The 26,957-nt window shown below is 33.2% G+C and overlaps 1 protein-coding gene across 2 annotated transcripts in view; it reads left to right on the forward strand.

Annotated features, from left to right (window-relative positions):
• The window catches only part of UBR1 (ubiquitin protein ligase E3 component n-recognin 1), a 136,516-nt gene that overhangs the window by 55,568 nt on the left and 53,991 nt on the right, over positions 1–26,957 (forward strand). For both annotated transcript variants that reach the window (XM_032481378.1, XM_006178875.3), the window contains exons 11-27: positions 503–591; positions 2,143–2,241; positions 3,167–3,324; positions 7,637–7,736; positions 8,284–8,412; positions 11,152–11,332; positions 13,334–13,395; positions 13,669–13,779; positions 15,256–15,321; positions 15,573–15,674; positions 17,302–17,365; positions 19,513–19,637; positions 21,862–21,914; positions 22,989–23,091; positions 24,066–24,114; positions 24,498–24,652; positions 26,025–26,124. In XM_032481378.1, coding sequence (XP_032337269.1) covers positions 503–591; positions 2,143–2,241; positions 3,167–3,324; positions 7,637–7,736; positions 8,284–8,412; positions 11,152–11,332; positions 13,334–13,395; positions 13,669–13,779; positions 15,256–15,321; positions 15,573–15,674; positions 17,302–17,365; positions 19,513–19,637; positions 21,862–21,914; positions 22,989–23,091; positions 24,066–24,114; positions 24,498–24,652; positions 26,025–26,124 — 1,746 coding nt within the window. The remainder of the gene's footprint in view (positions 1–502; positions 592–2,142; positions 2,242–3,166; positions 3,325–7,636; positions 7,737–8,283; positions 8,413–11,151; positions 11,333–13,333; positions 13,396–13,668; positions 13,780–15,255; positions 15,322–15,572; positions 15,675–17,301; positions 17,366–19,512; positions 19,638–21,861; positions 21,915–22,988; positions 23,092–24,065; positions 24,115–24,497; positions 24,653–26,024; positions 26,125–26,957) is intronic.

A 26,957-nucleotide genomic window follows, 5' to 3' on the forward strand; every position in this document is an offset into this window, starting at 1 on the left:
AATTATAATATCTTTTCATTTAGTCAAGACCAGTAAAAAGGAGTGTGTGTGTGTACATATATATACATTATATATATATGCACATATATATGTATGTAGTAGTACCATTATAAAAGCTATGTTAAATTTTATTTTTAAAATCTAGGTGAAGAACCAAAAGTAAAAGGTGAGAGAAAGGCTAAAGGGGATGCAGAAGAGAAAGTACAGAGTAAGAGTAGTTTTTAGTGAAACAGAATGAAAAGGAATGGAGGAAGGTTGGGAGAAGTAGAATTAAGTAAGATGCAGTGGTGAGAGGGATACAGAAAAAGAGGGAAAAAGCATTACATGTATGTATTTTAAATTCTAACTATTAAGTATTAATGTAACAAATGCTATTACTATTTGAGTCCTTGAGGTCTATTAGCATGTGAAATATTTTTATAACATTCTGCCACTACTAATAGCTGGAATGTTTTTTTTGCCTTGGTGATACTCCCCTACTTCCTCCCAAAATGATCTATAGGTGCCCGTAAGATCCTTCATGAATTGATCTTCAGCAGTTTTTTTATGGAGATGGAATACAAAAAATTCTTTGCTATGGAATTTGTGAAGGTAATTGTTCTTTATAAATAGATATCAACAAATAGAAATAGAAAACCACTTTTGTAAGTGAAATAATAGTGGGGAAAATTACAAAGCAAGAATTTAATTTTATAGCTCATTTCTTTGTTAATAAGTTCATTTATTTTCACATTTAGTAGTATGGAAACAGTAGTCTGGGAGAGGAGATTGGTGGAAAATGACCTATTACTTGCCTAGTCAAATCAATGGGAAGTTATCACATTCAAGTATGCATTTATCCTTCCTAATCAGTAAAATTGATTGTCAGTAAAATTATAAGAGAAGTGACTAGTTGAAAGGTATAGTAGGGAAAAGGAACAGATACACAAGCTAAAAACGAGGCAGGTTGATGGGCAAGAGTTATAACACTTAACTATTTGGGGCTAGAATATAAAGATAAATCTTACAGCTTTTTGATATTATTTTATTGATCTATGGTATATCTTGTACATTGTTATATTTTTTGTATCTTTCAAGTTAAATTAGTTGGAACATGTACTTCTTTGATCTTCTACTTTGCCTTATACAGAGGTATCCAATAAATACTTGTTAGTTTACTCTGATTTTGAGTTGTAGGCAGTGCTGTAAAACTTAAGACAGAACAGAAGTAAGACCCAAGATGAAACTGGAGGCAGAGAATGAAATAATGATTGTCATAGGCAAATCATACTGTGGGATAAGATACCTGCACTTCCTGGATTTTATAATTAGATTGTTAGAAGTAATTAAGACATTTGGTTTCTTGAACGGTGACGGCAACTCAAATTATCAACTATTCTTCTAAAACTCTGTAGAGAGAGAGAATATTGGACCATATGTGTGATCTGAAATGAATTTTTTCCCTTTACAGCAGCAATTCTCCCTACTTAGATGATTTTCTTTTTGTACACCATGGTTACCTCTTAAACTTTGTATGAATTCTAATGGATACAATTAAATATACAGGTCAAGGATCTAACACTGTGCTTACACATAATAGATAGCTGCTTGATATATGACTAGATGTATTATTAATTTTGTTCTCCCAGTATGTCAGGGTTGATTTTCAGCTGGTATGTACCAGTAGGGATAACAAGTTATGTACAGCCAACATCCATTCTGTTTAAGACCGGATTGAATCTAATGGTTCATTTTCTGGGTCATATCACTTTTTAAAAACTTTAAATATAATCCCTGTCATGTTCCATTGGGGTAAAATCTGCTAAAGATTGCCTCAGATTCTGTTTGGAAAAAGGATATACTACACCTTTGTAGTCCTCTGTGATTTTTACCTTTGTGTGTGTATGTGTGTGTTTTGTTTTTTAAAATAGTTCTCACTTCCAACTATGTCAGATGGGGCAGTTGAATTCGTATTTGCTCTTTTGTTATTCTCTTCCTAGTACATTTTTGTTGACCATAGTATACCTTCTCTTGATTAATAGGAATTGTGATACTTGTCATCTTATACATAGAAACAAACACAACAGCTGTTAAAATTGGGATTTAAAAAATTTTTTAGTAGTTATTTATAATTGCTTCTCAACTTATTATTGTATCTTTCAGTATTATAAGCAGCTGCAGAAAGAATACATCAATGATGATCATGACAGAAGTATTTCTGTAACTGCACTCTCAGTTCAGATGTTTACTGTTCCTACTTTGGTATGTATTGATTGGTCTTTGCAAACTTTCTAAGTAATACTTGTTTTGTCATTTTAAGAATTTTATTTAGTGTTGAATGAAATTAAAATAATTTCAGAATCACTGTGTTGGTCTAATTCCACTTGAAAAGTGGAATAATACTTCAGTGATATCTGCATGTGAATAATACTTTAACGATATCCAAGGACTAGATAACTTGTGGAGTGGGAGTGATGGCATTACCTTGGTCCAAAAATCCTGATCCTTGCAGGTGAAGTCCAGAGCTGTTTTCTCAGTTTTTAGAGTAACTTAGGAGCAGTGCCTTTTTAATATCAAAAAAATTTTTTTTGCTGTTCTTTAGGTTTTTTGTGTTGTTACGGGAGTTAGGGGTAAGTAAGTACGTACAATAAAGCAGGAGGAGAATATAATTGTCAGGCGTTGGCATGAGATGGTGCTGCATAGGCCTGGGAGGAGTGTGGAGGATTCTGCTTCCTTTTCATACTGCTACTTTTCCTGTTTCTTCCGGACAGTTTTGTCAACTAGTCCTACTTTCTCTTTTCAAAGGCCAGAGAAAAGGATGGGAAAGAGAAGTTAGATTGTGAGTAAGGGGAAGATGTCAGAGTAGATAATATATACCGTAGAAGTCTTGAAGTATTTGTTTGTTCTACTTTGCTCACTGTGTGATTACTGAATGATAAACATTCATGTAGATAATCCGTGTAATGGGCTTGAAGTATTCAGACAGATGTTTTCCAGTTGTGGAGAAGTAATGAACTTTTACTTTTAGAAAATAATTTCTCAGATTGCAGTTCTGTGAGACTAAGGGCTATGTTTGATGCTCAACAAACATTTACTAAAAATGACTTACCAACAAAATTAGTACATGAATTAAGTCCATACTACAATGAGTTAATACTAAACACAATATTATTGACATATTCTGCAGGCTCGACATCTTATTGAAGAGCAGAATGTTATCTCTGTCATTACTGAAACTCTGCTGGAAGTTTTGCCTGAGTACTTGGACAGGAACAATAAATTCAACTTTCAGGGTTACAGCCAGGACAAATTGGGAAGAGTATATGCAGTAATATGTGATCTAAAGTAAGTTGTTTGAGTCAGAAAGTGAAGGTATCTGTTAAACACAGTTGTGCTTACTCTGTCTTATAAATAAATCTTTTGATTTTCTAGGAATCTTTATAATAATGGCAGGTGCAAAGAACTAACTGTTATTGTCATGTCAATAAATGTTTTAAGAGATGACTTCTTATAGAGTTAAAACTAAGTTAATAAAGAAGGTACTAAGGAAGGGCCTCTCACAGGAATTTAGGGTCTCTTGGGGTCACTAAATGAATCTCCATCGTAATTACCATGCCTTCCACTCACTCCCATTCATGCGTTGTGGTTCTTCCCCTCTTGTATAGACTCTTTTGCTTAATTTCAGATGACCTTGTTGATGTGAATTTTTTTTTAACTCCCCTTTTCATACATATAACCAAGTTATTTGTATTCATCAGGGGTTTCTTAAGTTTTTCTCCCTGAAGAGAACAAAGAGTTTCCTTCTCAACTAAAGTTGGAATCACATGGTAGATCACATTCGGAATCATTGGACCTAAAAGGAAATAAATTTCCATTTGTTTTAGAAATAGATGGTGAATATTATAAGGATTATGTTTATTTAGAAATAGATGGTGAATATTATAAGGAATATGTATCAACTATTCAATAAGTCATAAACTTCAAAAAATTCTTTTAAGAATATTTAAGACAAAATATGTTTCATTTCATTTGCTATTTTAAAGAAGAGCTCTAAGGTATATATATGATTATTTATTCTAGTCCTTAAGGGGGAGAAAATCATTCTAATTTTGTCCACTTCTTCTAGTGACCATGTAAAGTATAGAGAGATGGAAAAGGGTTTCCAAGCCAACCTAGAAATGGTTTAGTTTGAAAAATACGTTTGACAGATTTCTAGAGCTATGTGTTGGATCCTTGGTATTACTGAAAAAAAATGCTTCCAGACCTTTTCAAATTCTTCCATTTCTAAATAAGATTATGACATGTAATCCTTTATTTAAAGTTCAGTAAATTGTTGCGTTAGTACATCTTTAGTACAAGTAGAGATGATGATGGGTTCAATAGTGAATTACCATTTAGCCAATGTGATTCATAAATTATGCATAATTTATAACATGCAAAACAAACGAAATACACAAACACTCCAAATGGCAGTACTTACAGTTTAGTGTTTAATCAGTGTATTTTTCATTCCTTGGTCTACTGTATAGCAAAAATTACTGCAGCCCTCATTACTGTGAAGTATCCTTACTATTAAGTTACATTTATATCCAGAGAAGTGGTGCATCATCACATCATTGTTTTATCGTATTTTATGGATCTCTGATTAAAGTTATTCTCTGCGGTGACTAATATAGAGTGAATACATCCCTAGATACTCACCCACATGGTAAAACTTTAAGGTCCCTGGTTGCGAGGGTAACTTTAAAGTTTTCTCACTCTTCTGATGCTTACAACTTCTCTCCTATATCCTTATATAAATAGAGATATCTCTAATGACAAAGAGAAGGGAAAATTGACATCTTTTGAGCTCCTGTTTAGCAGATGCTGTGCCGGTCTTCTCATGTAATTCACTCTCACAAGGGTCCTGTGTTATTTATTAGAAATTGCTATGTGCTAAGGAGCTTTACTTATTTACCCTCATTTTACTCTTGCCACATTCTCATAAGGTAGGTGATGTAATCTTTATTTGTAGATTATAATTATTTGCCTAAGATCACAAAGCTAGTTAAGTGGCAGAACTTATATTTGAGACTAGCACTATTTATCTCGTTTTCCTTTCTCTACATCGTATAGCCGCACAGACTACATAAACAACAACAAAGCATTTTCTGAAACCTGGCCTAAAGCACCAATCAGATACACCCTTCATTTAACAAATAATTATTGAGCCCCATTTCTCATGCTCTCATTGTAGAAATTTTGCATTCTTTCTTACTTTTCCCCACATACTTAACTCATTCACCTCTTCTTCCTGAAACCCTGCTCTTAAAAATCAGTAAGAAATAACCACAAATACTTAGTTCCTTTTAATTGTTTCCAGAATAAAGTGCAGATTCATCCAGAACTTGTAGCTCTCCATAGTCTCACCTTATATGCTACTTATCTGGATGTACCTCAACATGAGATGTTCATTGGTACTAACAAAAGTTCTGTTCAGCCTGCCTCAGGAAATTCTCTCAAAGCAATACATTCTAACCTTTGGCCTCTTCCAGCTTTTAGAAAGTTTGTTATTTTGTATTGAACTCTTTTTGTAGCTTGCATTCTGTGGTTCTAGCTCACCCTTCGTCCATTCAGAACAACTTCAATGCTTGTTTATCTTGAAGTATTTTTAAAGATAGCAGGCATATCTACCAAGTCTTTGTTAGGTTAAGTTGCATCACTTTCTTTAAATATACCCATTTCATATTTAAAATCCCTTCTAAATTATTATTTTTCTCTACTGAACCTATTTTAGTTGACTGTATACCACTTAAGGTTTATGCCAAGAAATGAACAAAAGTACTCTGAGGTCTGTGTAGTAGAAGGAAGAGATTATCACTTCCCTCATTCTGAATAATATTCCTCTATTAATTTAGTTTCATTTGTCACTCACTTTAAGGAAGGCATGTATTGGGGTGGAAATGAAACTTAGAAGAGGGATGCAGTTGAATCTTGGTTGTATTAAGTGAATATTATCCGTTTATTACTCTAACCTGTTCCTTCCTATTTCTGGAAAGTACAGCATACTTTCAATCCAAATCACTCTCTTCCTTTCCTACCCTGTCCCACCCTCGTCTTCCACTGCTTTTGCCATCTGTTTTTATCTGTAGGCTGCTTTTCTTTTCCTTTTCTTTTCTTTCTTCTTAACTCTTACATCTTCTCTACTTGCTAGATCTGCTATAGAGGTCAGGCATGAACTATGTGAGGTTACTGGAAACTGGAAGTGTAAATTCTCTTTAAATCAGTGCTTCTCAAATACTAATATGAATGCAAATCGTTTGGGGAGCTTGATAAAATGCAGATTGCTGATGCTTCTGATTTGGGTGCCAACCTCTGAGTAGCAGTACTCTAGAATAAACAGCCAGACTTTAATGCCGTTTGTTCATCATGATAGGTTTTAAACCTTAGTCTTTTTTGGTTTTACTTTAAAAGATTTAGAATGTAATCAGCGTATTTTGGTTATTTCTTTGATAATGTCCTAATGATTATATTTTTAATGGACTTTCAACATAATAATGCATATTTAGAGAGAGGGAAAAATTAAACCACAGTCCCTACTATCATTACAAATAAAACTTTTTGGCCATCTTTTTGTCTTTTTTTTTTTTTTTTAATGTTTTACATTACTTCCTTTGTGCCATTTTTTGGGGAGCTTAACACTGGATTGTAGTGTCTGGTGTATGTACCTGTTTTTTCCCTCTACACTTTGAACCTCAGGGGTAGGGTGTCTTGTTCATGTTTATGTTCCCTATACCTTGTGTATAATAGCAATTGATTTGCATTGACTGAATGAAAAATAATTTTTAATAATTGTTAACAATACCTTCCTGAGAAGTCATTTCATGATAAACATTGTTCCCATTGGGTATGAAGCCAGTCCTTGTCTTTAGAGCCAAAACTAATGTTGATCTTGTAAATTGTAGGCTAAAATGGGTCTGTTTATTTCTAGAAAAAAATACATTCTGTTAAGTAAGCCAAGATAGCATAGGTGCTTACATTCTTCTCCTGGGTTCTGGGCTAAGAAAACCTGGAGGTAGGAAATCTTCCAAATTCTGAACCAGCACAGAATATTCACACAAAGTTGTACAAATCTCCAGTCATTACATACTGAGCAGCACCAACAAAACTGTTGAATCTCAGGCCAAACTCCTATTATGTGTTGCAGATTTTCTGTAATTCTGGTGACTGCATGCTTTATGGGGGAAAGGTGTGTAATGCACAAAAATATTTTACAATTTATAAAATACTCTGAAATGGTTTGCACAAACAGCATACATCCTGTGTGTGTAGTTTTGACATGAATTTTGAGGATGAAGGGATTTCAGCTGGCCCTAAGGGTGAAGGGTATGAACAATTCTACAAAATCTGTACTGTGATTGTCCAGCTGTGATAGGCTAGGTTCCTTCTAGGTTCACTTAATCAGACTAACTTTTGAGTGGAGAAGTCAGGCTTAGCTTTGACAACTGCCTCTCATAGAGCATTCACATATTGCTGGTGTAATTCTCTAACTCTGCCTAGAATTGTAAGAAATTAGAATGCATAATTTTGATGCATCAACATTGTGTATAGCCTTGAGAACCTTAAAATTATCTCAGAATAGGGAAATAAAATGTTTCTTTGTCTCTTGATATGGTAGATATATCCTGATCAGCAAACCCACAGTGTGGACAGAAAGATTAAGAATGCAGTTCCTTGAAGGTTTTCGATCTTTTTTGAAGATTCTTACTTGTATGCAGGTATGGTAGTTCTAATGTACATCAATAAGATAAATTTATTTTTAAAAATTTAACCCCAGTCTTTCATATTTTGCTTTGTTTTGTTTTTAGCAAGTTATGGTATTTATTTGAGGAAGAGTAAATGTAGCAAAATAGAAATAAAATTTAAACACTGCCTCACCTATCCTGCATTAATAATAGGTCTTTCGAAATACCTTAACCCCTGCTGTTACTATTGTGTTTATTGACACTTACCATCTGATACTATAGTAAGCACTTTCATGCATTATTTCTTTTGAGCATCATAGCAATCTTATGAGGTAGTTAACTGTTATTATCACCATTTTACATATAAGGGAATCATAGCTTAGAAATAACTTGTCCAGGACCACACAGCTAGAAAGTGCAGATTTAGGACTTGAATCCATGTGTTCTGACCCAGTATAATAGCCCACATTAAAAAATCTATGCATATATATGAATATGAATTCTGATGATTTTACATTTTGCCAATAGAGAACTAAAGAAGGAGAGCCTGTTTGTATGTGTTAACACTCTTTTCTGTCAGGGAATGGAAGAAATCAGAAGACAGGTGGGACAACACATAGAAGTGGATCCTGACTGGGAGGCTGCCATTGCTATACAGATGCAGTTGAAGAATATTTTACTCATGTTCCAAGAGTGGTGTGCTTGTGACGTAAGTAAAATTTATTAATAGGATCAGTGCCTTTTTGAGCACACTGATGGTTCTAAATAGTATAGTTTTATGTTGCAGCTTCCTTGATGTAAAGTTTTATCATTTAAGTAGTTTCAAGTGTATTTGAATTTGTCTTATTAAAGTTGCAGTTTTTCACACTTACTTAGAAAACATTTTCCATGGTAGTTTCATTTACCTTTGTGAATAGTGGAATTTAAAAAGTAAAACATATACTAATTAATCAGTCAATTAATTAAATTTGTTTCCTTGGATATGAATATTAATAATATAAGAATTAAGACCACTTAGACTTAAATATTTCAGCAATGGAGAGGAGTAGATATTTATTCTATCAAGAGCCTTGGTAAGTGTGTTAAACCATGAAGAAAATTAATTTTAAAATATAGAACTAATGTTTTTCCTTAAGCAATAATTTTAGACCATAACCCTCTTTAAACACACAACCTTACCCCAGATTTCCTTTTGAGAAGATGACCTCATTTATTGCTGTTCTGAGAAAATTGACATTTATATAAATCAAATTCTTTTCATCTTTTCCAGTTTCTCTGTACTTCTCACCATAGTCTACTCACCAAGTTTCTCTATATCTTTACTACTGATCTCTTTAAAAAAAAAAATCTTCTTTCTTTCTAAAACGAATGTCTTTACCTCGGCTCTTGGTCCCAACCTGTATTAGTTCCTTGTGGAATTTGCTTCCTCAGTTGTCTTCTGTGGTATTTCCCACGCTTTCATTCATCTGCCTGTAAACAAAAGATTCTCCTATAAAACAAGAGTAAAAGCCCCTTTACTTGTCATTGTTACCTCTTAAACTGTGTACTCTCTTTTTTCTCTTTTTTTCTGCTCCACCACCAGCAACTGATCACTTGTTCAGAGTGGCACTCATGCTCACAGACACAATATAGACTTTAATCTAGCACAGTACAGCTTTATAGAACAGTAAGGACAGGAAATATGGTCCAGCAACTACCATAGCACATTTTCTTTTGTCTCCCTTCAGCTTTACAGAAGGCATGCTTAATTGCTGGAAATGAGGTCAAAGTGTGTGGTGTTCATCTTGACATCTGCCAAACCTTCTGAAGTGATCTACATTTACTGTCACCACTCTTCAGCTTCTGAAGCTTCTTTAGAATTTGGCTTTTGCCCCTACCAATTGACAGGGATTGCTTTCTGAAAAAATTTCAAAGAATGTATTTAGTAACCAAATTCAGAGGTCTTTTCTAAATCCCCACCATCCTTAAATGTCTGTGGCATTATATTCTTTTGAGTATCTTTATCTTTTTGAAACTCTCTTTCCCCCTGATTTTCACAAACCTACTTATCCTAATGTTTCTATTATTGATTACCCATTTTAATCAGTGATTGCCTCTTTTCCCTCAATTCCTTCTGCCTACTAAATGAGACATTCCCCAATGTTCTCTTCTCCTTCTTACAGATCTTTTATTTCTGCCACCTCAATTAAAACTTCATTGCTTTCGCAAGCTATAGTATCACTTCTGTTTGTGTGCTAGACCTTACTGCTTAGATCTTAATTTATATTTCAAACTCAGAGTGTATTAGATTGGTTTGTCATCATTTCCTTCTACTCCCAGCTTGCATTTTTGTCTTCTTGACTTCCCTTGTTCTATTCATGACATCATGATTGATAAATTAATTCATACAGGAAATCTCAGAGCCTCTAAGTTCTTTATGTTAGGTGTTAACAGACTTTTGAGGGGAAAAAAGTTTTGTGTTCACATAAGATTGAGAAATGCTAGATTAAACAAAATCAAACATGATTTTGAGCCACTGAACTTCTCAAACCCTTTAATTAATTACTGCACTGATTTCTAAGAGGGATAGTCCCAAAACTTATTTGACTGTAGAATTCCTTTTTCAAAATAAAATCAGTGTGAGAAACACCCTTAAAAAGTGCCCTTTGACGCCTCTCCTTGCCATACTCACCCAGATTTGAATCTTCCTTATCCTAAATTTATTTTGTAATACTTATTTCCTATGGGTTTACTCTTTTTCACCTTGAGTGCCCCTACTCTAGTTGAGACCCTAATTACTTTACACTTAAACTTTGTAATAATCTTTTCATTGGTTTCCTTGTCTTCTAACATTACCCTCTCTAATCTGTCATCTTCAGTGATACCCATTAATTCTTTTTGAAGCAGTACATCTACTACATTATTATACTTCAGACACTCTCAGTATACTCACATTCACATGGCAATGCCAAGGCATATTTCCAGTTTAATTGTTCACTAATTCTGTCTGTAAACCCTTTGATTTACCTAGTTTTTGTTCCTTTTCACTGCCTGAACAGGAGTTGTACTTCTCCTTATTTCTCTGTTTATTCTGTATCTCTGCTTACAATGCCACTATCTCCTCATCTTTTCCCGCCATACTTAAATTCTGCATATTCTTTTAGACCCCACTCAAAAACTGCTTTTATGAATATATATTCCCAATTGTTTGTGGCTTTTCCTCCCTTTACGTTAATTATGTTATACCATTTACATGACTTAAATTGTTTTTACTCTGTGTGTGTGTGTGTGTGTGTGTGTGTGTGTCTGTCTGTCTGTCTGTCTATGTATTTCCTATTTGCAGATCCTGTTGAGGTAGCTCTAGTAATACATACAACAGTTTTGTGCTTGTATTTAGAAAATATTTATTTGAATGTCGTGGTAAGGTAGTTAAGTTTTCAATTCATTTGCGTTTTTATTTTCCTTTTAGGAAGAACTCTTACTAGTGGCTTATAAAGAATGTCACAAAGCTGTGATGAGGTGTAGTACAAGTTTCTTATCTAGTAGCAAAACAGTAGTACAACTGTGTGGTCATACTTTGGAAACTAAATCCTACAGAGTATCTGAAGATCTTGTAAGCATACATCTGCCACTCTCTCGGACTCTTGCTGGTGAGTGTTTTTTGGTTTTTGCATGTTTCTGTTAGCTTTGTTTTCTAGATATTCATATTAGAATCAGTTCTGTTGGTGTTCTATGCTCAGACATACTCAGATCAGGTAAGAGCTGTCACTGACCATCAAAGCGTTATCACCAGAACATCCTTCAAAGGATGCTTGTTTACCTGGGCCTTTCATTATCTGGGTCAACTAATGGATCCTTATAGTATATACTTAAGGACTAACTTGATAACTCATTTCCTACCCAAACTTAAGTATACTAAAATCTTGTTGCTGGTTTTTAACCTTCTTCTCTGTGTGTTTTCTGTGTCACTGTTCCTTTCACTACTAAAAGAAAAAAATCATAGCTTTTCTTTAATCATTCTTTAATATACATTTCCATGTAAATTGGCCCTATCAGTTTCATTTTTATAACAATTTTATGGAAGTATATATATATATATTTTATTGTAGTAAAATATGCATAACATAAAATTTAAACCATCTTAACCTTTTTTTAGTGTGTAGTTCAGTGATATTAAGTATATTCATGTTGTTATACAACCATCAGCACCATCCATATCTAGAATTTTTTTCATCTTCCCAAGCTGAAATTTTTGTACCCATTCAACATAACTCCTTGTTCCCTGCTCCTTACAGTTCCTGGCTTTCTACCTCTATGACTTGACTACTCTAAGTACCTCATTTAAGTGAAATCATACACATATCCTTTTATAACTGGCTTATTTCACTTAGCATGATATCCTTGGAGTTTATCCATGTTGTAGCATGTGTCAGATTTCCTCCACTTTTAAGGTTAAATAATATTCCATAGTATGTGGGTGTGTGTGTGTGTGTGTGTGTGTATACACACACACCACATTTTGTTTAACTATTCATTCTCCAATCGATGCTTGGGCTGCTTCCATCTTTTGGCTGTTGATGAATAATGTTGCCATTAACACAAGTGTCCAAATATCTGTTTGAGTCCTTGTTTTCAGTTCTTTGGGGTATATACCCATAAAGTGGAATTGCTGGATCATAAGGTAATTCTACTTTTTAATTTTGGGGAAAACCACCATACTGTTTTCCATAGCAGTTGCACCATTTTACATTTCCAGTAACAGTGTACAAAGATTCTAGTTTCTCCGCATCCTCATCAACACTTGCTATTTTCTGGTTTTTTTTAATAGCCATCCTGGTGAATGTGAAGTGGTATCTCCTTTTGGTTTTGATTTGCATTTCCCTAATGATTAGTGATACTGAGTATTTTTGCCTGTACTTACTGGCCATATGTATGTCTTTTTTGAAGAAATGTCTGTTCAAGTTCTTTGTCTATTTTTTAACCAGATGTTGTTGTTGTTGTTAAGTTGTTGGAGTTTTTATATATTCTGAATATTAATGGCTTATCAAATGTATGATTTACAGATATTTTCTCCCATTCTGTGGATTGCCTTTCACTCTGTTGGTAGTGTCCTTTCATACACAAAAGTTTTTAATTTTGATGTAGTCTAATTTATTTTTCCTCTGGTTTCCTGTGCTTTTGGTGTCATATCCAAGACATTATTGCCAAATCCAATGTTGTAAAGCTTTTTCCCTGTGTTATCTTCTAAGAGTTTTATAATTTAACTCCTATGTTTAGGTCTTGGATTCATTTTTAGTTAATTTTTGTATGTGGTATAATTGACGTAGTTTTATGTCACTTTTGTTTTTATAAAAAGAAATACTTAGTTTTCATTTCTTTTGATGCTTGGTTAAGAGCAGAGTAAGCATTTCTTAAGCAGCAGCATAGTATTTTTATATAATATATAAGCAGACCTTGCACAATGTATGACTTTAAATATATTAGTAATACTGTTTGAAAATTAGAAGTCAGAAGTTTGTATTCTAGGATATCATTCTAAATTCAATAAATATATATTTAAATCTCTTAAGTTTTCAAACTTGATAAGTTAACTAGGAAATAAATTAGCTGGGTTTATTGCTTTCTCATTTTTCTCCTTTTTTACCCTTTAGGTCTTCATGTGCGTTTAAGCAGGCTGGGTGCTGTTTCAAGACTTCATGAATTTGTGTCTTTTGTGAGTGACTCTTGTCGATTTGCTTATATCCTCTTTCTAAACATCTCTTGGTTGATGAGTGGGAAGAAAAAAAATATGTCGAAACCCACCTAAATAATTCCCAATTAGTAATTTTACTATTATATGGTAGAACATTAAAATCTGAATCATGGGGACTTGGAGTCATCTAGTTTAAGCCTTTCCATTTTACAGATGAGAAAACTGAGGAATCTGTAGTGCCATAATGTCCAAGCCCTCTGAGAAATAATGAAATTAGATCTCAATCTGTTTCAGGAGGATTTTCAAGTAGAGGTACTAGTGGAATATCCTTTGCGTTGTCTGGTATTGGTTGCCCAGGTTGTTGCTGAGATGTGGCGAAGAAATGGACTCTCTCTCATTAGCCAGGTATGGCAAGGCCTATTATTCACATTATGAATGTGTTTATTTTCTGACTGTTTTTTCTTTTTTTTTCTTTCTATTTTTTTTATTGAGTTATAGTCAGTTCACAATGTTGTGTCAATCTCCAGTGTAGAGCACAATATTTCAGTTATACTTGAACATACGTATATTCATTGTCGCATTCTTTTTCACTGTGAGCTACCACAAAATCTTGTATATATTTCCCTGTGCTATACAGTATAATCTTGTTTATCTATTCTACATATGTCTGTCAGTATCTACAAATTTCAAACTTCCAGTCTGTCTCTTCCTACCCCTCTATGCCTTGGCAACTACAAGTTTGTATTCTATGTCTATGAGTCTGTTTCTGTTTTGTATTTATGTTCATTTCTTTCTTTCTTTCTTCCTTTCTTCCTTTCTTTCTTTCTTCCTTTCTTTCTTCTTTCTTTCTTTCTTTCTTTCTTTCTTTCTTTCTTTCTTTCTTTCTTTTCTTTTCTTTTCTTTTCTTTTCTTTTCTTTTCTTTTCTTTTCTTTTCTTTTCTTTCTCTCTCTCTCTCTCTCTCTCTCTTTCTTCCTTCCTTCCTTCATTCCTTTTCTCACTTTCTCGCTTTCTCCCTGCCTACCTGCCTTCCTGCCTTTCTTTCTTTCTTTCTTTTTTTTTAGATTCCACATATGAGTGATCTCATATGGTATTTTTCTTTCTTTTTCTGGCTTACTTCACTTAGAATGACATTCTCCAGGGACATCCATGTTGCTGCAAATGGCATTATGTTGTCGTTTTTTTATGGCTAAGTTGATTATTTTTTCTTTTATACATTTACCTTGGATTTTGCTGAGTATTTTTGTTTTCTGTTCTCTTGTATAAACTCCAAAATGAAAATTCTAGTGACCATATAGACCTTGTTTCTATCCTTGTCTGTAGTGGAGAGTTGAGGTGAATAGTGGAAAAAATGAGGTGAAAGCCAGTAGTACCACGAGAAACCTTCCCAGTAACATGTCTCTTCTGAAGATTACCTTACTTGGGGACCTGTAACCTTCCCACCACCTATATTAATTCAAGGCCATTTCACAATTTTTCCTTCTGTTTTGGAGTGGTTAAGGAGAAGTTTCCTTTTTCCTAAAAGGTAGAGAAACAGGACTTATAAAGATACCACTTGAGAAAAACGGTGTTATGATTGATTGTCGAAATTGGTTCACTTTTATTGAAGTGTGCATTTTAAACTTAGGGGAAGTAAATTCTTTTGTTATGAATATTGAAAGTAATAACTAGTGTAGAGCATTTTTAACTGAATTATTTTCATGCCATATTTCCTCACTTCCTCACAAATCCCTTAAAATGATTTACAGATTTATAGCTAATTTTTTGCCACCAAGGAGTTCTTGGGGTTTCTAGTTTAGAGGAAGTTTTAAGAATAGTTTTTGTTGAGAATTGTCTTTGAAATAAAGATACTTTTAGCTTCGATTCTACCTTTTATTTTATAGGTGTTTTATTACCAAGATGTTAAGTGCAGAGAAGAAATGTATGATAAAGATATCATCATGCTTCAGGTACCTATTTAAATTAATTCTGAGATTCATCTTAACCTTCCTAGATTCCTTGTAATAAGAGAAGATATTGTAATTATTGTTAACTTTACTTAAATTTTTCTAACTGTTGAAATGAATATAGTGTCATAGAAATGGAAGGGACTACTACATCATCTTTTGCAGACTTCATAGTTTTTTCTGATAGTTCTCCTAGAGACAAAATATTTCTCCATTTAATACATGACAACTGTGGTACTTGATTTCTTTCACAGATTGGTGCATCTTTAATGGATCCCAACAAGTTCTTGTTACTGGTACTTCAAAGATACGAACTTGCTGATGCTTTTAACAAGGTTGTATCCACAAAAGACCAGGTAAGGGACAGAAACTGTTATGTGAATTAATTCCAAGGGAAATACTATTGTTAACAATTTTAATCACATTTAAGATTTTGTGTATATCTCTAAAAATCATTCACATACACACAACATGCATATATTTCTACACACATATACTCTTTTTACTCTATAAAAATTAGAATTCAGTTGGCCCTCCGTATCTATGGATGCAGAGTCCTGACTGTACTAACCATGTTATATAAGGGACTTGAACATCCTTGGATTTTGGTATCTGCAGTGGTCCTGGAACCAATCCTCTGTAGATACTGAAGGATGATTGTATACCGGTTAACAAAGAGGAGAAGAGGAAATCACATGAAACACTATCTCCTAGAAATGATCACTTTTAAAGTGCTGGTGTCTCATTTGTTTTTAAAGCAAAAATTGAGTCTTTTGTATTTTGTCATTTGCTACCTGTGCTTAATGAAATATTGTGATAGGTTTTTTCTTGTCACTGATATACAGCTACACCATCTTCTTTTTACATCGTAATTTTTTAAGGCTGTATAGTATTGCACTATATGAATTCATTATGCTTTAGGCCCCTATTTCTGAAGAGGTTTCTAGTTTTTTAGTCTCTGCACCTCAAGGTTTAAACACTTGTCTAATTACTTTGTTAAAATAAGTTCTTAGAAGTGGATTTGCTGGAGAATACAAAATGCTCTTTTTTTAATACTCTGAATACACACTGTCATATTGCTCTCAGAAGACTGTCCCAATTTAAGCTCTCTCTAGCAGTATGTACACCTGTAATGGCACTAGTATTTTTAATCTTTGTTGATTGGATAGGTGAAAGATGAGGTTTAATTTTCATTTGCAGTTCTTTAGTTATCAGTGAGGTTGACACTGTTCCCATGATTATTGGCCTTTTTTCCCCTTTTTGGTTGTGAATTATTTGTTCCTGTTCTTTACCCTTTTCTTGTCCTTGTAAAAGTTCCTTATTTGGTAAGGATAATAATTCTCATTTGTTGTATTTGTTACATTTTTTGAAGTTCATAATTTGTCTCATGAACTTTGTCACATCTTCATTGTTTCAACATTTGATATCAGTTTATAAAGTAGCCTTTGACTACTTTGAATTTATGAATCACATTATTTTACTCTTCCAGATTAGAAGTCACTTGCAAAGAACCAAAGGATAGCATATAAAATGCAAAGTTAATTTTTAGTCATGTTTCATATTCAGTGAAAATGAATATTTAACTTACTGTAGTATTTAAATAACAGGTGTGTTAGGGAAGGATACTCTCACCATAACTGTTAGTTGTCTGTTTGAAGCCACTGCCTCACCAACCCAGGTAAGAAGGAAGCCAATCATAGAGGAGAAGTTAAAGACTAGAATGCCTTTGTTGATTTAAGGCTAAATGGGGAGTAGTGATAATGAAAACAATAATATTTAACAGCTATTATTGAGCTCTTGTTACATGCCAGGTATTGTTAATCTTACCAAATTTGATGTCAAAAAAGGGAAATATTCACCTCTGTTGCTGTGATCTGAAAGAAAATACTGGATTGATTGGACAATGACTCTGATCCAGAAATGTATGTTTTATGGAGGTTTTTGGTTCTTATGTAATTAATTTTTTCTTTTACAATTATATAGGATTTGATTAAACAGTATAATACCTTAATAGAAGAAATGCTTCAAGTCCTCATCTATATTGTGGGTAAGATTAAAACATGTTTTGAAATAGAAGATGGTTTACTTTTCAGAGAAAACATTTATAAGAACTATAAGTTCTTCTTCTCCCAAATACAGCTGAGAATATTAGAGATTAATGTGACTAATGTGATTGATACGTTTAGAAACTCACTTTTTAAAAAAGCACACCTATTACCACTTCATTTTTCAATACCTGACTTGTAATTGTTTGGACTTGTTTAAAAGAGGTCTTGGGATATAGTTATCTTAGAACCATAGATGAAAAATACATTGAATGCTAGAAGTTTTATATGTATATTAAATTCCAAGGTAACATAGGTCTAAGTAAGATATATTTTCACTGGGTCATCCTATTAAATTACTTTGTGCAAATGTTGGCCATACTTTTACTTTGTATATTCTATTTTATAGTTTCTGTTGATTTTACCAGCTAAGTAAAAGTTCTTAACTTCTCATTCTGGCTCTTGTTTCTTATGTTACTGCAGGAGACATTGCATTGTATTAATAGTTCTTAATGAGAATTCTAGCCATTAGCCGAATCAGAAAATACGGCATCATTTTGTTTTTTGTCATGGATTTAGTTTGTCTCAGCAGGAATTGGGGTAGACCTTCATTGCTGAGATATAAATCTTCCAGGCACTAACTCTTCTGGAATAACTCCAGAGTGTTACATAGGAATCTGCTGAAAAAAAATAGACAAAAATGTGTAAAAGATTTTTAAGTTGATGATATACTTTATTAAATTACAAAACTTGGAATTTTTGTGTTTGTTCTTAGGATACTTTATGAAGAATTTCTAATATTGTACTATATTTTTTGCTGTTTTATGTTTTTACTATTTATTATTCCTACTGTTATTTTGCTCCTGTTGTGTTTACCCAAATTCATTGGGTATTTCCTTCTATGTGATTTGATTCTTAATTAATACTTGCTACATTCCTGAGTATAAGTTTATTACTTTTTGGAGTCAACATTTTTAAAAGGGGGGGGGTATGTGTGTGTACGTGTATGTGTGTGTGTGTGTGTGTGTGTGTGTGTGTGTATTACATAATTTGAGGTTACATATATATATATAAAACCTCAAATTATGTAATGATGAAAACATTAAGAAATAGCAAAAGAGTTGGATTAGGAATCAGAAGATCTAGCCTTGGCCTTGCTATAAATCTGTCACGAGCATGCTATTTACATTTTTAGGGTCTCAAATTCCTGATTTGTAAAATGTGAAAGTAATCTGCATGATCTCTTAGGTTCTTTCTAACACTGAGCTTATAGAGGATATTGGTTTTGGTGGGAAAAAATTGAAAATTACAAAGTGTTTTACAACTGTAAAGAGGAATAAATCTGTTGGAAGTGAATTAACTTAACAAAATGTCATTTTTTGGCTAATTTGTCAAATTCATCAAATCTCTTAGGCAAAAAATTCCTGTCATCTTAATAACCCTCTTGTGGATATCACAGGCCTTTGTACACATGTTGTAGTATTGAAAATCAGCAGTGACGTAAGGTCAAGTATTGTAAGCCTTCTTTAGGCAATGGGAATTAGATGTTGACACCAGTGAAGTTCCTGTAGTTAATTTGGCTATTTTCTCTCTCCATTTGGCAGTTTATTGAGATGAAAAAGGGAAACCTGGTCATGTACGCATTTTAGGTACATCATCCATTTCTGCTACATATTACTGTTTTGACATTTAACTTGTAAAGACATTTTAAAGTATTTTGTTTTTCAGTTTTCACTTTTTTCTTTCTTAAATAACAAGTAGAGACAAAATTGAGGAAGATCTTGAAAGAAAAGCTATTGTTCAGTGATGGCCACTGTTCATTCAATGCCATCTTCCTTGTTTTCTGGACTAGAAACACATGCTAATTTAATCGAAGGGCCTTGTTTACAATGTGTGAGTATGTGTATGTATACTTGTATGTGTGTGTGTGTGTGTGTGTGTGTGTGTAACAGAGGGCTTTTTCTTCATATCTCTTTTTTTTTTCTTCCTCTTGAAGCAAATAGATTTTTACTGTTCAGATTTAAGAACATCTTCAAATAATTTTTGGGTGCTCTCTCAGAGATTTAATTTAATATAGTGTTCTTGATGGAAAGAGTTTAAATGGAAAGCAATTAATTGTTTTCTTTTTTCTTTTCATTGTTTGCATTAGGAGAGCGTTATGTACCTGGAGTAGGAAATGTGACCAAAGAAGAGGTCACAATGAGAGAAATTACTCACTTGCTTTGTATTGAACCCATGCCACACAGTGCCATTGCCAAAAATTTACCTGAGAATGTAAGTCCAGTTTTGTTTTTCACTCCATTTTACCTCAAGATGGGATAGTTTTTTCTTTTTCTTTAATTGGAGGCTACTTCAGAGTTTTAGGAAATTTTCAGATATAAAACTATCACTATTAATTTGTTAGTGGCATAAACTATAATTCTGGGCTTTTGGTCATTAGGAAACATTTTGGCTATTTGGAAAACATATTAGAGTGAGAAACTCTGATTTTTTACTTACTTTAAAATAAGATTTCTCCAAAGGAAAAGGGGGCCTCCTGAAATACTAGGACGGTTTGGGGATGTGTTAGCCAGAGTCTTCTGAGAAGCAGATGTCAAGACAAAACATTGAAGATTTTGTTAGTAACAGTGACTAGGAGAGAAGTGGTGAGGAAGCTGGGTAGGGGAGTCAGACTGTGATGCAAGACTTACTGCAGGTGAAGGAAAGAGGGAAGACTAGACTGCTAGGTAGTCTAATCAAGGTTGGATGCCTTCCTGTGTCTCCCAGAGTGAGCCTGCATTAGTATCTCTGTTCCTTTTAAGTGGAGGTCTGCAGGGTGCATTCTCATGGCTGCCACAGGTGATATTTTTGTTTTTGTATATACTGATATTGAAGTGATAATCCTAAAGATTATGGGTCATACTTTTTACCCTGAGATTTAATTAAGAATTTGAACAGTGATTTTTAAAAGAGGTTAGACTTACCTGTTCTACAGAGGCTTTCCAGAGAAGTAAAATAGAGGTAACCTTTGACTGTTGGTTATTTTTCTTCCAAAATACCTGTTTCTTTTTCTAGTTTCATTGTTAGCTGGTTCTTAACCTTTAATCCTTTAAGTGTATCACCTTTATAATCTCTGCACATTCATTTACCAATTTTATAATTATTAATACATTTTTAAATCAATTTACTTAAATTTTTCCTTCATATCTTTCTAAGCAGTAATACAAGGAAATAGTAGATTTGACATTCTAGATTATTTTCTTCCTAATGCATGTTAAATAAGAGACTAACTAATATTCAAGAATTTAAAAATACGTAACTTGGTGCCACCTAAAATAATTTCACAATAGTGATGAACATACCGTGCTTCACCAAAAAAGAAAATGTGTTAGTGCATACCCTCACTTTTCATTGCTTATCTCAAGTACATTTTTTTTAAAAGAATGCTAAATTTCTTAATTTTAGCAAGACTTTAGGAATCTATGAACTCACTGTAGTATCTTGACTGGATCCTTATGCTGATTTTAAATAACTACGTTAAAAAAAAAATTCCTTGTTCAAGGAAAAGTTCAGGCAAATCAGAAAAAAAAATTATTACAGTTGTAGAAGCCAGAATACATTTGGACATCTGCATACATGTTTTGCTGTAGATCCCATTTGTTTGTTCCCTTGGTTTTAGGAATTAATACAACATGGACATGTGCTTAAATGATATGGGTGATGAACATAGAACATGAAGAAAGCTCTTTTTCTTTGAATTATTAATTGGTTATATTTGTATACATGCATGAGGAAAAATTTAGATTAAATTTCTTCCTTAAGCAGTTTGTATATAGACCTCTGTTGAGAAAGTGGTCCCTCAAAACAAAGCCAATTGGTTCTAGAACTAATTTTTTAATATTGGAAGTTGATCTTTTTTTAAAATTAGGTTTATTTACTTATCTTTTTTTAACTTTTTTTTATTGAGTTATAGTCATTTTACAATGTGTCAAATTCCAGCGTAGAGCACAATTTTTCAGTTATACATGAACATACATATATTCATTGTCTCATTTCTTTTTTCTCTGAGCTACCACAAGATCTTGTATATATTGATTTTTTTTTATTGTTTACTAAACACTTCAAGAATGCTGTTAAAGTATATTTCATAGACTCACAGACATAGAAAACAAACTGTGGTTACCAGGAGAGGTGGAGGAGGGTATAGAGTGGGGATTTGGGATTGATGAATACACGTTACTATATGTGAAGTGGATAAACAGTAAGGACCTACTGTATAGTACAGGGAAGTATACTCAATTTCTTGTAATGAGCCGTAATGGAAAAGAAGCTGAATATATATATGTATGTATGTATATGTATAACTGAATCGCTTTGCTGTACACCTGAAACTAACGTTGTACATCGACCATACTTCAATAAAAAATAAGAATTAAAACAAAAGTGTATTTCAGTTCACAGTAAGAGAAGATAGAGTCATTACATGAAGGTAAAAATGACAAAAATATTGTTTCAACAGGAAAATAATGAAACTGGCTTAGAGAATGTCATAAACAAAGTGGCCACATTTAAGTAAGTACTTCATATTTATGCTTATTCTGAGAGGTAGAACTATCTTTGTTCTTGTACTTTGGATACTTTGTAGAAGCTCTGAAGTTCTTGCCTGAACTCCCAAGAACAAGGATGGAGTACAGACACAGAAAAGGTGAGAATAGGGAGCACACAGTAGGCACTTAGTACATGTATGTTGAAGAAATGAATATTTTGGGGAGGTGAATGAAAGATACCCATTTGTGATATTAGGCAACTTAAGTAAACAAAGAAATCTTTCTGGTAGTCTCTTTCCCATCAATTCCAAGCCATGACTTCATTTATTCTATTAAATTTTTATATACTAATTTTAGAATTTTCTGTACTAGAATTAAAACATTGTTTTATAATCCTTTGATTCTTTGAGATATGTAAAATGAAAATAAGATTTTAAGCGGATTCTTGAAATTTAAAAAATAAATAGTGAATTTCTTCTTGTTGTAATACTGTATTTACAGATAAATTGCTAGTTTCAAATAACTTTAAAAATAGGAATGCTCTACTAATGTTCAGTGAAATATTTCACTTACTTCACTAGAGACCAAAAGCTGTTTAATGTGCAGAACAAATATGGTGGACTCCTTTTGGCCTCATTGCTTTTTCCGTATAGTTCAAAATAGAGGATTCTCCACCATATTTTCACTTACAGTTTGCTAAGTTCATGATATCTTACCACCGTTTTAGATTTGGCTTTAGACAATACAAGCTTTAGTTGAACAGACAGTCTTAGGCTTCAGAGGCAAAAAAGGAAACCTTACAGATTTAAGTATGTGGATCTGAGATCAGATTGACATAGTATAAAATAAACTTTTTCAGATTTGTTTGAATTTCATAATTATGAAACACAACAGCTGTTATCAGAACTTTAAGCTTACAGTGTAGATTTTTAGCTTTACTCTTGAAATATGTCTTTTTCAGGTTAAGCAAACTGAATGAGATATGATTGTTTTCTTCCTCTGAATTTTGACTTTCAGATTAATTTTTAAGTTCTTATTTTGTCTGTATTCTATACTTCAAGAGCGCTGCAGTACATCTCAGTATTTTCTGTCTTTTTAGGAAACCAGGTGTATCAGGCCATGGAGTTTATGAACTGAAAGATGAATCATTGAAAGACTTCAATATGTACTTTTATCATTACTCTAAAACACAGCATAGCAAGGTATGAAGTTACTCTCTTCAGTAAATAAACCTCAAATGCTTTATGCTTTTTAACTCCACAGAAAATTCCCTGGTTCTTCTGTAGTTTCATATTGGTTCTCACTAATAGAGGCTGTTATCTTACCCAAGAAATTAAAATTGAATCAATAGTATTATCTAGTATGTAGGCATTATTCAAATTTTCCTGATTATACCAAAAATATTCTTTATAGCTATCTTAGGAGGTAGGAGGATTCAAGCAAGGATCATGCACTTCATTTGGGTCATATTTCTATGATCTCCTTTAACTTTTTATTGTTTTTTGGGGCGGATGGGTAATTAGGTTTACTTATGTATTTTAATGGAGGTACTGGGGATAGAACCCAGGACCTTGTGCATGCTAGGCACACGCTCTACCACTGAGCTATATCCCTCCCCCCTGTAATCTCCTTTAATTTAAAATAATCTTTTTGCCTTTTTTTGTCTTTCATAACATTGATATTTCTGTTAAGTACAGGCTGGTTGTCTTTTAGAATATTCTAGATTCTGGATATGTCTGATTGTATTTTCATGATTAGATTCCAGTTAAACATTTTGGGACAAGAATACTACATAGGTGGTGTGTTGCATCGCATGACTGGGCATATAATGTCCGTTTGTCCCATTAAGGGTGATGTTAGGTCTGATCACTTAGTTCAGGTTGTGCCTGACTTTGTCCTTATAAAATGAATAATTTCTATTCATAGTACAATGCCCTGTGTACTGGACACTAGGTAAATATTGTTGGTTGAAAGAGTAGGGACTGAATTATGATGAGGGATATTACCCATCTGTTTTGCAGTGGCCTTCCCTAGGACTGCCATTTTGTTTCTGGGATAAGGTAGCATTTGAATACATATTTCAGTATATAAAGTATTTCCTACCTGCTTCAAAGTACTCCATGTGTTTCATGCTTGTCAAGCAGTATATTGAAAGGTAGACTTTTTTTCTTAATAGGCTGAACATATGCAGAAGAAAAGGAGAAAACAGGAAAACAAAGATGAAGGTAAAAAGTGAGATTATGAATTGACTCATTTTGACTATATTCTGTGGTTTCATATCAGCAAAGCATATAGTGTTTGTGTTTTTTGATAGTGAGCAACTAATGGAAGTGCAGAGAACCGATTGTTTCTTGTTCACATATTAAGATACAGCTTACATCAGTGGTGATAGAATTTTAAATTTATAACAAGTGGAGTTTTGGGTTACTTACATAGTGACTTACATTTTCCTTGACATTGATGTTTTAGTGCTTTAAAGGTAACAAAAAATCATGTGCTGTTTTGCATGTAATGTATGATTCTGACATTTGCAATTTAACTTAGAGGATAACCCAAATAAAAATGTACTTGTTTGTTTCTTTTGACATTGATCTCCCACCTACTTTAGCATTACCACCACCACCACCTCCTGAATTCTGCCCTGCTTTCAGCAGAGTGGTTAACCTTCTCAATTGCGATATCATGATGTACATTCTCAGGACCATATTTGAGCGGGCAGTAGATACAGATTCTAACTTGTGGACTGAAGGGATGCTCCAGATGGTATGTATACCTGAAATATTTTCTCTACTTCAAATATTTTCTCTAATAGAGTTCTTGGGAGTTTGGGGAAGATCCTTGGTCTAACTTTCTGACTTCAGTCACAACCACAACTAGAACACCTGAGAATTAAGGGTTATTAAAAATAGCTTGCATGTGGCATAGATTTCCTTAGTGACACATTCTTAAATTTTTAGGATCCTTACTCTTGCGAACTATTTATATTTTAAAAGGAGGAGGGGAAGGCTGTTTCTGCTAATAATAAATTGGCATGTCAATATTTTATCTTAATTTTTTATGTTTTTTATTTCACTTGTATTATGAGGAGACAGTATAATAAAGATTTGAAGACTGACAGATCTAGGCTTGAATCTTGGGTTACTCCACTTCCCATTTAAGGAGCAAAGAATAATTTCCCCATTGCTAAAATGAATATAAATATAATTATTTCATACAGTTGTTGTAAGAATTAGCTCATTAGGTGGAAGCAGCTATTTTTTCCTTTATAACTTATAAGTTACTTTATAATGTCACCTTTGGTAGCTGTAATCGGATACTTATTTAGCACCTGCCTAACTAAATTTCCTTCGATGTTATTGATCTAGAGGCTCTAAATAGTGTCATACTGTATGTGTATCTCAGTTTGTTTTATCAGTGGTAAATACATGCAGTAAAAAATTTCAATCCATAGAGATGTATTTGAAGTCAGAAGTTAAAATTTCTCTCCCCATCTCCCAGTACCCTACCTAAAGATTTGTTATCTTCTGGAAGTCATTCCGCATTGGAGCATATAGGCCTACCTCATTCTTGATAGCTGCATATTTCATTATAAGGACATCAGTAATGCATTTAGCCAATCTCCTATTAATAGACATTTAGGTTGTTTTTAGGTCTTTGTATAACAAAGAACACTAAAATGAACCTCGTACAAATATCTTTGCACACATAAGTGAGTGAATCTGTCCTACTAATTCCCAGCACTAGGTCTGTACCTTTATATTTTTTGATAGCTATTGTCTAATTGGCCTTCAAAAATATTACACTGATTTACTTTCCCATCACTAGTGTGGTGAATATTGCCTGCTTCCCAGCACCTCTGCCAGCTCTGTATTTTAATAAACTCTTAAAATTTTTTGCCATTTTTATAAAGGTGAAAAATAGGATGATCTTGTTTCGGCTCACATTTTTAAAATTTCAAGTGAGGCTGAACATTTTTCATATGTGTATATATAATTTCTTTTTCTGTGAATTGCTTGTTTATAACCTTTGCACATTTTTTTAGCCGTCAGATTGCTTATTTTTATACCTTCATTTAAAATATATTTACCTGAAGAAGCACAGCTTTAAAGATTTTTTTCCTGTTTATCTCTTTCAGGCATTTCATATTATAGCATTGGGCTTACTAGAAGAAAAGCAACAGCTTCAAAAATCTCCTGAAGAAGAAGTGACATTTGACTTTTACCATAAGGCTTCAAGTATGTTTTAGTATCATTTTTCAACACAATTTCAGCTAATTGCCAATTTGTAATGGGAAGTTTAGCTCTGATAGTTTTAATCTGTCAGTCCTTAAAACAGAAAACTCTGAAATTGTTTTAAGTCTTTTCCTGGCATCTTTGGTTTTTAACATTTTCAATAATACAAGTATTTTTAATCCCCTACTACAATTCTTTTCCTGTATGACCCCACCCCTTTTGCGGTGGGGTTGGGGGGAGGCAAATACACTGATGGTTTCTTACTTTCATTCCTTGTCTCAGTATCATCAAATATTTGCTGCTATATTAACCATAATAGTCACACTACCCATCTACAGAAGATGTTATATTCCTGAATTTAAAGTGATTATAGAAGTGCACTGTTTTCAACCTGGAAGAGGATAGGTTTAGATTAGATTTTTATTAAATGCTATGTGATTAAGACAGTTTTTTCAAAGCACATTCTTGGAACATTGATTATAATACCAACAGGAGAAAAGCATCTCATTTTCTATTTAAACACTATTTTTTAAATCTTTGAATACATCATAAATCTATTCAGTTTTTGGATATGACAACTCCCACCTCCATATTTTTGGGAGCTTTGGTTCTCAGAAAGTACTTTTACTAGACAATGACCCAAGTAGAGGAAAGGCAAGAGACAGATCATTAAGGATAGCTTTCACTTAGCAGCCCCAATAGAAAATGTACGAGAGAGATCTAAAGTAATTCAGGTTTTTCAAGTTGTGTAATTTAGTACTTAGTACTTCATGTAATTGAAGATTGTTCTATTGAAAAATTAGTGTAGTTAAAGAATAGATTGTAAATTTTGGTAA

The sequence above is a fragment of the Camelus ferus genome, chromosome 6, assembly GCF_009834535.1.
Source record: "Camelus ferus isolate YT-003-E chromosome 6, BCGSAC_Cfer_1.0, whole genome shotgun sequence".
Taxonomy (NCBI): Eukaryota; Metazoa; Chordata; class Mammalia; order Artiodactyla; family Camelidae; genus Camelus; species Camelus ferus.